Raw genomic sequence first — 12,010 nt, forward strand, 5'->3', positions numbered from 1 at the left:
ATAATGGTAAACAAGTGTAACAATTAAAGTTGTTTATACACCCTTTCAGCCTGAGGAGTGCTCAGATTCCGATGGGGAAAGTGATTTAGAATTGGTATATTTACCTGATTTACAGACAGAGGAGTGTTAGTGAAGGAGAGGAAGATGATCGTGACATACACATGAGTTCAGATAAATCAAATGGGCAGGATTGCAGATGGGTTAACCTCTACTTCAGACGTCATCAGAAACGATTAGCAGAAGTTAGAGGGAAGCGATTTTAGGATCAGAGAGTGAGGAACTAGTTAATTAATTACCTCACATCCGGGTGTAAATGGAAGGAGAAGCTGATTACATTCAATTTTATCATATCAAGATGGATGTATTCCAGTTACGCTTTGGCAAGTAAGCAAAGGATCGTGTGATTTATAGCCTGCTTTTATGGCTCCTTACTAGCACTGATTAGCCCATAAATTTTAGAATGACTTGTGGAATGTTTTGAAGTTACTGTTGAGATAATCTGCTTAACTGCTTAAGAGGGAGGCAAGTATGAATAACACTGCGCCATGGCAGATGTGTTAATGAAGAGTGAAGAGGAAAATAAAGAGAAGCTGCTGTGTTTTTACAAAGATAATGCATCTGGCAATTATTATCTGAATTAGCCTGAAACCAGAACAATAAGTGGACATAGTACGCATGCATATCATGGTATAGGTACGCAGGTTAGGCATGATACAGTCCTGGTCAGTTTTGCTCTAATTTTTTTTAATCAATTTTTTTTTCTTATTAAGTGATGGAACCCCTGGTGGGCCCTTGCAGAACTCTTGGGTTCCATGGAACCCTGGTTGAAAAACACAGCATTAATGACTACTCATTGAATGCAGTTGGTCAGCCAGTTATGAACAACTGGTAGTGATGGTGTCTACCCCACATTTTTCTATCTTATCAAGTAGATTGTGGTCTACTTTGTCATATACCTTACTAAAATCCAAGTAAATTATATCCACAGAATTCCTTGGTCCATTAATTTTGTCACTTTGTCAAAGAATGCAATAAGATTTGTCTGACATTATCTGTTTTTGATAAACCCATGTTTGTTCTGATCTCCGGCTAAGGCCACTGTTAATTGGAATGAAGGCTTGCTAAATGCAGAGATTTGTAAAACAAAATATCATTTTTATTTTTCTTCCTTCTGTTACACACTGCATCATCTCGGCATGCAGCACTCTCTTATCTCAGTCTTTAGTAGTCAAGGCAGCATCAAAATCATCAAAGCATTCCACAAGTCATTCTAAGGTTTATGGCTAGTCAGTGTTAGCCCAGGGTAATAAAAACTGCAATTAAAAGCACATAAAGAAAAGCTTACTTTCGGAGCTGCTGAAAGACACCTCCATATTTCTTAATAGCAGATTGAGAACTCCACCTTTCTCTTCCACTGATACCCGGAGGTGACGAATTAATTACTTAATTAATTAACCCGTTCCTCTCCTTAATATTTCTTCCCTGACACTTGCTCCCTCCGCCTCTGCAAGCGTCTGAAAGAAGGATTTACCCATCTAATATCTGTTTCTCCTTCACTTGAATCTGAACTCATAGGAACGTCCTGTGGTTGGTCTCCTCCTCCTTCTTCTGCCTGTAAATCAGGCCCTGTCACTAATTCACAAACACTGTCTGAATCAGAATCTGAAAAATCCGCAACCTGAACAGGAGTATACACAACAATGTTGGCTTTTGGTTAAGACTTCATTTGCCTCTAAATGTTCACTGATTCATTGCTTGATAATCTTTCCAGAATCTTTCCTGGTACTGAGGTCAGGCTGCTAGGTCTGTAGTTTCCTGGATTTATTTTTTTCCTTTTTTGAAAATGGGAACTACATCAGCTCTTTCTCCATTGCATCTGGAAGGAGAGTCCAATATGGGTTATTCTCAATCCTATTGGTCGAGACTGAGTTTAAAATTAGCATAATATTAGGCACCGCCCCTTGCCTGCCCCCAGTGAGCTCAGTTTTAAAAACTCAGTCAATGTAACGAGACATATGAGTTTGCTTGTAATAAAGAAATGTTTTTTAATGGTTAAATTGTTTTATCTTCTATACTTATTAACTGTTCTCTTCTTGTTGTTTCTGTTTTTTCAGATGCTGCAGAAGATGGAAGGGGTTTTTGCCCTCCGTGGGTGAATCCCCCCACCGTGTTTTCCCCAGGAGACCTCTTCCCTCATGGAGGGTACCGTCCCGTAAGGGGAGCAGCCTGGTGTCACTGGCCTCCGTGGCCAAACTCGGCTGAGAGCCAAAGGTGGGGGGGTCCGCCCCCCCCACTGGGAGGCTCGGGGACTCGAAGTCCCCCGAAGAAAATTGATTCCTTCCCCGCACCAGAGGTAAGGGGAATACAAGCCTTCGGAGGCTCATTCAGGCGCTGGGAACGCCGCCGCTGCCGCTGCAAAAACAACACGGCTTTTCTTCAAAGCGCTCCCGACGATCATATGTTCGGCGGCCAAGAGCTATTCGGTCGCCGAGCAACGGGAGACGCCAGAAGCGGCTAGTTAAACCGCCGGGAATGCGAGGGCATGATCCCAGGGGCCATAAGGCTGGCGGTGGGGACGGTGGGGCAGGCAGCCCTCGCGCTTCCCCTTTGCCTCAGGCTACGTGCCGCGCCCGCCATTTTCGAGCGGTTGGCGGGAAAACTCCTTCTCTTTACCCCTCCCTTTGCCCGCCGCCATTTTATTATCCAGCGACCTGATTTGGGCGCGAAGGGCGGTTGACAGGGCTACATCGCGCATGCGTACTTCGCAGCAGACACGGGGGGCCATTTTGAGAGAGTTTTCAGTCGGTGAAATATACAGCAGTATTCAAAGTGCTCCGTGCCTTTACTTGCTTTTACCACCGTTTTTTCTGCCTTACCGTGAGTACCATGGAGACAAGTGGCAATGGGGACCAAGCCCCTTCTTCAGGGCCTGTAGCTCCCACCCAAATGCCCAAGCCCAAAGATAAAGGGAAGATTAAAGGGAAATCATCTCAGTCATCTTCCTCTGCCATCAAGGAGGCCGAGAGGCGAATTCAGGCCCTTGAGCAAAAGTTGGAGGCAGCTCTCAATAGTGCTCCTTTGGCCAAACCAGGACCACCACTGGGCTTTGATGTAGCTGCTGACCCACATACCCCAAGGGAGAGGGTGGATAGAGACTGGTCCCCTGATCATGCAACCCCTGCTCAGCTGCAGGCACCCAGAAGCAGGCCCGGATCAGTGTGCCAAGAGAGACCAGTGTGGGGTTTCTCCCCTCAGTCCAAAGCGGTTCCAGCAGCTACCTTCACACCTACAGCTGCCGGGCTCAGGGATCAACCTGATATGTGGCAGGATATGCCACCGGCCTTTCAGGAGCTACTAACTAATGTCTATACAAAGGGCATAGCGGTTGGAGCTCAACAAGGGCCTCAACAACCAAGACAAGCACCAACCCGGGACCTCTGGTCTGCACCGCCCCTTTCAGGTTTAGGATCAGTGACTGAGGAGCCTGTGTTAATGGAGGATAGTGACAAAGACTACGATATGTCTGAGGATGAGGCACCTCCAGAACAGCCACTGGTAGCTGGACTGTTCAAACAATCCTCATTCAGAACTCTGTTATATAAAGCAAAACAGACAATGGAGCTGAAGGATCCGGCCCAACCATCTCAGGCCGTACCATCAAGATCCTCTACTCTATTAAAAGAGCCTAAGCCTGAAACAGACCATGTTCCGGCATCTGAAATTTTTGTGCAAAGTATCAAGAGACCGTGGCAATATCCAGCCGCGGCCCAGGGACCATCAGTGATAGAGAGGAAGTTCTACACGTTTGACGACGAAGTAGAGGCCCTCTTACAGTTTCCTCCCATAGATTCACCAGTAGTGACACTGGTTTCCAATGCGCTGGTCCCTGCCGAGATGGGAGACAATTTGAAGCCAGAAGACAAGAAGGCTGAGGTTCTCCTCAGGAAGACCCATATGATGGCCGGATGGGGGTTTCGGGCAGCGGCGGCTGCTTCCTTCTTTAACAGAGCCTCCATCGTCTGGATCGAGGATATGATGTCTCGCTTAGGGCCAGAGGACGGTCGGATGCGCCAAGATCTCAGTAAGTTGTTGGCTGCAGCTGAATTCTCAGCTGATGCCACCTTACATGCTGCAAAGTTCGCGGGTAGAGGGATGTCCGCCACCCTCGCATCACGCCGACTTCTATGGCTACGCAGTTGGCAAGCCGACACGAAATCTAAATGGCGCCTGGCATCATCGCCTTTTCAGGGGTCTCAACTCTTTGGGGACATATTGGAAAAAGTCCTCATAGAGGACAAGGACAAACGGAAAATACTTCCAAGGTCCAAGAGGGGTCAGGATCGTCGTCAGACTCCGTACAATCGACGTCAGTCCTTTCGTTGGGACACATCACGGTCAAACCAGCAATTTAGATCCTTTTCACAGGGCAGTTACAACCAAAATGCCTACAGGAATGACCGTACCTCCTTTCCAGACAGGACCAGAGGTTATCAGTCCAACAGACGCCCCTTTCGAGGCTCCAACCAACGTGGGTTTAAACGACCCAAATGACTTTTCATTAGCACAGCCAGTAGGGGGGAAATTACACCTTTTCAGCGCCTCCTGGCTAACCACCTCCTCAGACAAATGGGCTCTGTCGACAGTAACACAGGGACTGCGGTTGGAATTCATTCAGCCCCCGCCCAACCGATTCCTACACTGCCCAACACCAAAGACCCCCTCCAAACGGAAGGAACTACTTCAAGAAATAGGTCACCTCTTACAGATTCAAGCCATAGAGCCTGTGCCAAAACACACAGAGGGCATGGGATTTTACTCTATGGTGTTCGTAGTCCCCAAATCATCCGGGGGCTGTCGATTAATTCTGAATCTGAAACAGTTAAATCAATTCATCCTTTACCGGAGATTCAGGATGCACACCCTGCACACCATTCTAGCAGCTGTGCGACCTCAAGACTTTCTCACTTCCTTGGACCTGAAGGAAGCTTACTTGCACGTACCAATATTTCCACCACATCGCAAGTATCTACGATTTTGTGTGGAAGGGACGCATTATCAATACCGGGCCATGCCATTCGGCCTATCATCGGCTCCTCGTACCTTCACAAAATTGCTCGACGTGCTCACAGCTCATCTCCGTGCACGGTCCGTCCGCCTGATGGCATACTTGGACGACATTATCGTGTTGTCCAAGTCCCAGGCAGGGGCACTCCGAGACCTCCATCTGACAATGACCTTTTTGGAAGAGCACGGCTTTACCATCAATATTCCCAAGAGCCAATTGATCCCCTCTACAAGTCTCCTACACTTGGGATCGGTGATAGACACCGCTACGTGCAGGGTGTCACTTTCACCAGACAGACTGGACAGTATCTTGGCCTTGATAGCTTCTATCCGGAGACAACCAAAGGTGTCTCTAGCCCTGCTGTCCAGGGTACTGGGAACCATGGTTTCCTGTATAGGGATTGTGCCATGGGCCAGGCACCACATTCGCCCATTACAAGGGTTTCTGCTACCGGCACAGAAGGCGAAACTCAGCCAGTCAAACCGGCCGGTCAGATTGCCGCACAGTGTCAAGGCCTCATTGGATTGGTGGACTTCACCAGCACTGTTCCAGGGTTGCTCGTTCCAGGCTCCCGACCAGCTGGTCATGACCACAGATGCAAGCTTGTCGGGTTGGGGCGCTCACATCGGTCCCCAGGTGACTCAGGGACTCTGGACCAGGGAGGACCTCGACCCTGTAAACATCAATCTCCTAGAGCTCAGGGCTGTGTTTTTGGCACTCCAACATTTCGTGGCCTTGGTTCGGGGACGTCATGTCTTAGTCCTGACGGACAATATAGCAACAAAGGCTTACCTCAACCATCAGGGAGGCACGAGATCACCTCGCCTCATGAGGGAGACCTTGGCCCTCTTCGATTGGGCCGAGTGCAACCTGGCTTCTCTAGCTGCGGAGCACATTGCGGGAGTCAACAACGTCCAGGCCGACTGGCTCAGCCGAACAACCTTGGATCCTACAGAGTGGAGGCTGGACCCACAACTGTTCCGCAAGATCACACAGCGATTCGGGACACCACTGTTGGACTTGTTCGCCACTCACAGCAATACGCAGCTCCCCAGGTTCTACGCACGGTTCCACTCTCATATGGCAGAGAAGATCGACGCCTTACGGTCGAGCTGGCCGCGCGGTCTGTTGTACGCTTTTCCTCCGACAAATCTGGTACAGAGGGTGATAGACAAGATTATAATGGAGGAAGCGGAGGTACTACTTGTTGCCCCACATTGGCCACGTCGCCCATGGTTCTCGGACTTGGTAGCGTTGTCGATCTCCCCACCTTGGCGGATACCGGACAAAATAATCTCCCTCAGTCAAGGGTCAGTCCTTCACCCAGACCCTCAATGGCTCCAGTTAGCCGTTTGGCATTTGAAAGGAACAAACTGAGGGAGCATTGTTTACCGGACAACATCATTGCCACAATGCAGGCCGCCCGCCGACCATCCACGTCCAGAATTTACCAGGCCACATGGGCAGCCTTTTGTAAGTTCTGCGACGGTAAAGGCATACAACCTGGACAAGCTCATATTCTGACTGTCTTAGAATTTTTACAATCAGGCCTTGAAAAGGGACTGTCTCCAAACACCCTTAGGAGACAAGTGGCTGCATTGGCAACCGTCATCCGACTACCGGAATTCCGCTCCTTGGCAATTCACCCTTGGATACGGGATTTTCTTAAAGGAGCTTCTAACAGTCATCCGCCACCTCTTCATAGGTTTCCATCGTGGGACTTATCCCTGGTGTTGAAGGCCCTTACGGGGCCTCCCTTTGAACCTCTGAGAACTGTTCAACTTAACTTCCTTTCCATCAAGACGGCCTTTTTAGTGGCAATTACTTCGGCCAGACGGGTATCGGACTTGGCTGCATTATCCATCAGACCAGACCTTTGTATATTTTATCCGGACAGGGTGGTTTTACGTTTAGACCCATCATTCCTTCCTAAGGTTAACTCGATTTTCCACAGGAAGCAAGAACTAATTTTACCGGACTTTTGCTCGCACGGTAGTCACCCCACAGAACTTAGGTGGCACAAGCTAGATGTTAGGCGAGCAGTTAAGATCTACATTAGAAGGACCGAGACCTTTAGAAGGTCCGAGTCATTATTTGTTTCATTTGCAGAACCAAAGAAGGGTCTGGGCGTCTCTCCCAGTTCAATTAGCCGATGGATCCGGGACTGCATAGGGGAGGCGTATAAGGCTAGAGCTCAGAATCCACCTCAAGGGGTCACGGCACACTCTACTCGCAGTGCAGCCACGTCTGCAGCTTGGAGGACTCAAGCCTCAATCGAGGACATTTGTCGGGCTGCGACGTGGAAGACTCCATCTACTTTCACTAAACATTACAGACTGGATGCCTATGCTTCAGCTGAGGCATCTTTTGGGAGAAGGGTATTACAGAGGGTGTGTACCTCTCCAGCTGCCCTGACTTAACAATCTCCCTCCCACTTAATTTGGAACTTGGGTATATCCCATATTGGACTCTCCTTCCAGATGCAATGGAGAAGAACCGTTGTACCTACCTGAACGGTCTTCTCAGTGCACTGGAAGGAGAGTCCAAACCCACCCAGTACTGGATTGTTTCAGGGAAGCTGGGTTCGTTGAGTTAGTGGATGTTATATATATATTAGTTCAATAAAATAGTGTTGGATTATATTACCTGTCGTTTTTAAAACTGAGCTCACTGGGGGCAGGCAAGGGGCGGTGCCTAATATTATGCTAATTTTAAACTCAGTCTCGACCAATAGGATTGAGAATAACCCATATTGGACTCTCCTTCCAGTGCACTGAGAAGACCGTTCAGGTAGGTACAACGGTTCTTTTCAGTCCTCTGGTAGTTTCCTGGTGCTCCAGAATCTTTGGAAGATAAAATTCAGTATTTCTGAGATCTTATCTGCCAGTCCCTTCTGAACCTTGGGGTGTAATCCATCTCGGCCTAGTGATTTAAACTCATCTAGGGTGGACTGATGCTCGCTTACCATTTGCTTGCCTATTTTAATGTGTTTCTAACCTGTTTTTTACAGTATTGATTTTCATAGGTTGGACTGTTTTTTCCCTAAGTGTAAAAATGAATGCAAAAAATAAATAAAAATTGTTCTGATTTCTCTCTGTTGCTTGTCATCCTCTTGCCACTTTTTCCCACTAGTGGACCAATCGTTTCCTTAACATTTTTTTCTTGTTAATTTTGATTTTTGTTACAAATCTTAGTTCATTTTGATCCTTATCTTTCCTCATTTCATCTTTGCAGGCTTGGGCTATTTGCTGATATTCTGCCTTAGTTTTGTGCCCCTCTTTCCACTTTTTATACTTGTCTTTTTTGTTTTTCAATTTTAGATTTCTTAACAGCCAATGCTATCATCATTTATCTTTACTTACAAAACTTAAACTTATTACTGAAAGTTAGATATTTGTTTTGTATTATTTTAAGCATACAAATTTTCATTCCTTCTTCTCTTTCTCCCTTTTAATATTAACTTTTTTTCTAAAATCCTACATGTAATTGTGGAAAAATTGATTCCTAACTGTTGATACTAGATTTCTTAATTGAATCTGTATTTTCAACATAACAGGCAGAAGCACGCCTTGCAGCAAAACGTGCAGCCCGAGCGGAAGCAAGGGATATACGCATGAGGGAATTGGAACGCCAACAAAAAGAGGTATGTATCATCAGAAGAAAATATTTGTTTGTTCGTTTGTTTGTTTATTTGTTAGATTTGTATGCCACCTTTCTCCGAGGACTCGGAGTGACTAACAGCATATAATATAATAATACAGTACAACTGCAAATCTAATTAAATTTAAAATTACAATCTAAAAATCCAATATTTAAAAACAATCATACCAGTTCAATCATACAATCATATTATTACTATATTAAATTTATTAGAGTACCTAAATAATTATAAACAAATAATAAATAATAAACAAATATAAACATTTTCTTGTAAAGCAATGTAGAAAGTTTTAAAAAGAAAATATTGTAACCACAGATATTCTTCAACCTAAGGATATAATGGAGCTTACTCTTGGAAATGAGAATGATTATTAAGGGAGACGGCTTCACTTGTCAACCTCCATCATCTAATCTCCCTGATGCCATTGTTAAACAAAGTATGGTGTGCCTCATAACTGTGGGAGGCCCTGGGAAGCCTGTCACACATCTAGGCTAATAAACAAGGCAGATAAGCAGCAAAAAACTTTGCACAACCCAAAACAGGCAGTTGGGGGAAAGACCTCAGCTAGATTTGGGTCCAGCATCAAGTTACAGTGCCAGAGCAACTTCTAAGCAAGGCAGTGGTGTGGCAAATGAACCACCCTTTTTGATTGGGCCCATATCCTGATCAGCTGACCATTGGGAGACTGCAAACAGCTAGCTGCAACAAAAGCTGGGTTCCAAAAGGGAGTCAAACAAGCAGCAAAAGATTTGCAAAGCAGGTTTCCAAGGGTTTTTTTGCTGGTTGTTTGACTTTCTTTAGACCCTAGCTAGGATTATTCTAAAGGAAGTCAGATAAGTAACAGTAAGATATTTTGCAAGAACCCAGCTTTTGCTATGACCGGCAATTTATAACTTTGTTGTTGTCAAACAGACAACAAATGGTTAAAATAGGGAGTGCCGTATCAAATCCTGCACCTGTCAATAGTGGTGTCCTCCCAAGGCAGAGCCTTAGAACCAAGACTATCCACTCTTTACATAAACGGCCTTTGTGATCATATTATACTGCATTCTCTCTGCTGCTGATGTTAAACTATTCAACACTGCTGACAATACTTCTACCCTTCAAAAAGACCTAGACATGTATCACAATGGTCTGATAACTGGCAACTTCAAAACTCAACCAATAAATGCTGTCTTACACATTGGCAAAAAGAATCAGAACACAAAATACAAACTTGGAGGACATAATCTTGTAGATGACCCTCACTCTGTTAAGGACCTTGGAGTACTCATATCTAATGACCTAAGTGCCAGAACCCATTGTAACAACATTGCCAAAAATGTACTAAGAGTTGTTAACCTAATCTTGCATAGCCTCTTCTCTGGCAATATCAAATTGCTAACCAGAGCATACAAAACATTTGCCAGTCCAATCCTCGAATACAGCTCACATGTCTGGAACCTGCACTGAAAATCGGGCATTAATATAATTGAGAGAATCCAGAAGTACAGTGATACCTCATCTTACGAACTTAATTGATTCTGGGATGAGGTTTGTAAGGTGAAAAGTTTGTAAGACGAAACAATGTTTCCCATAGTAATCAATGGAAAAGTGATTAATGCGTGCAAGCCCAAAACTCACGCCTTTTGCCAGCCGAAGTGCCCGTTTTTGCACTGCTGGGATTTCCCTGAGGCTCCGCTCCATGGGAAACCCCACCTCCGGACTTCCGTGTTTTTGTGGTACTGCAGGGGAATCCCACCAGGGGAATCCCAGCAGTGCAAAAACAGGTGCTTCGCTGGCAACGGAAGTCCAGAGGTGGGGTTTCCCAGCGAGGGGAACCTCAGTGAAATTGCAGCATCTCAAAAACACGGAAGTCCTCGAAACCCCACCTTCTGACTTCCATGTTTTTATGATGCTGCAATTTCGCTGAGGCTCCCCTTGCTGGGAAACCCCACCTCCGGACTTCCATTGCCAGCGAAGCGCACATTTTTGCACTGATGGGATTCCCCTGCAGCATCGCAAAAACACAGAAGTCCGGAGATGGTGTTTCCCATGGAGGGGAACCTCGGGAATCCCAGCAGCACAAAAATGGGCGCTTTGCTGGCAACAGAAGTCCGGAGGCGGGGCATCCCAGTGGCGGCGGCTTGGGTTTGTAAGGTGAAAATAGTTTGGAAGAAGAGGCAAAAAAATCTTAAACCCTGGATTTGTATCTCGAAAAGTTTGTATGACGAGGGGTTTGTAAGACAATGTATCACTGTATTTCACAAGAAGAGTACTCCACTCCGCTGCTCGCAACATAATACTTTATTTCATCAGACTTGAAATTTTGGGCTTAGAAAACTTAGATCTACATCGCCATCGATCTGATCAAGATGTAGTTCATAAAATCGCCTACCACAATATCCTACTGCTCAATTAATACTTCAACTTCAACCGCAACAACACATGCACATAAAATAGATTCAAACTCAATCTAAACCGCTCATAACTCGACTGCAGAAAATATGACTTCAGCAGCAGAGTGGTCAATGCATGAAATGCATTACCTGACTCTGTGGTTTCTTCCCCAGACCCCAAAAACTTTAATGCTAGACTGTCTTCAGTTGACCTCACCCCATTCCTAAGAGATCTGTAGGTCTTTAGAATCCAAACCAACTACGCCAAAAAAAAATAAGGTACCAAGGGAGGTACATATTCGTTTCACAAAGAAAACAGCAAGAGATGCAATCTACAGAAGCACTAGAAACGAACAAATATTGTACAATGACAAAGAGATAACTATTTTAAAACAGATACCGAAGAGAATAAGAGAGAGGCGTAAAGAGTTCTACTTTCTAACAGCCAAATTGATGAGGAAAGAAATTCCGTTCAGATGGCTGATTCCGGAGGGATTATTGATAACTTGGAAAGGGAAAAAAATTAAAATTGACTCTTTCGAAAAAGCTGACAATTTCATCTCCCAACATCTGGAAGGAGAAACTGCATCCGGTTCTGAAGAACGCCCTCAGACCAGATTTGAGAATAGTGAACAAAGACAACGAAGCTTAGAAAGAGAGAGAGAACTCAGCCTTAGAGAAGAAAACAGAGTGATAACAAGGGCGACAGCAAAAAAGCAATAGCAAGAAAATACCACAACGCCAACAAATAAATAAATAATAAAGAAAAGGAACCTCAACGAATAAATAAATAAAGAATTAAACAAACAGTTTTAAAGAGTGAAAAGAGATAAACAAATTAAGACAAGAAAACAAACACATCTAAATAAACGAATTAAAAAAACAAACAAATGAAATTTCTCAAAA

The 12,010-nt window shown here is 45.2% G+C and overlaps 1 protein-coding gene across 3 annotated transcripts in view; it reads left to right on the forward strand.

Moving 5' to 3' along the window:
• The window catches only part of LRRFIP2 (LRR binding FLII interacting protein 2), a 366,589-nt gene that overhangs the window by 116,549 nt on the left and 238,030 nt on the right, over nucleotides 1–12,010 (forward strand). For all 3 annotated transcript variants that reach the window (XM_070726340.1, XM_070726338.1, XM_070726339.1), the window contains exon 3: nucleotides 8,622–8,708. In XM_070726340.1, coding sequence (XP_070582441.1) covers nucleotides 8,622–8,708 — 87 coding nt within the window. The remainder of the gene's footprint in view (nucleotides 1–8,621; nucleotides 8,709–12,010) is intronic.

This window comes from Erythrolamprus reginae, chromosome Z (genome assembly GCF_031021105.1).
Source record: "Erythrolamprus reginae isolate rEryReg1 chromosome Z, rEryReg1.hap1, whole genome shotgun sequence".
Taxonomy (NCBI): Eukaryota; Metazoa; Chordata; class Lepidosauria; order Squamata; family Dipsadidae; genus Erythrolamprus; species Erythrolamprus reginae.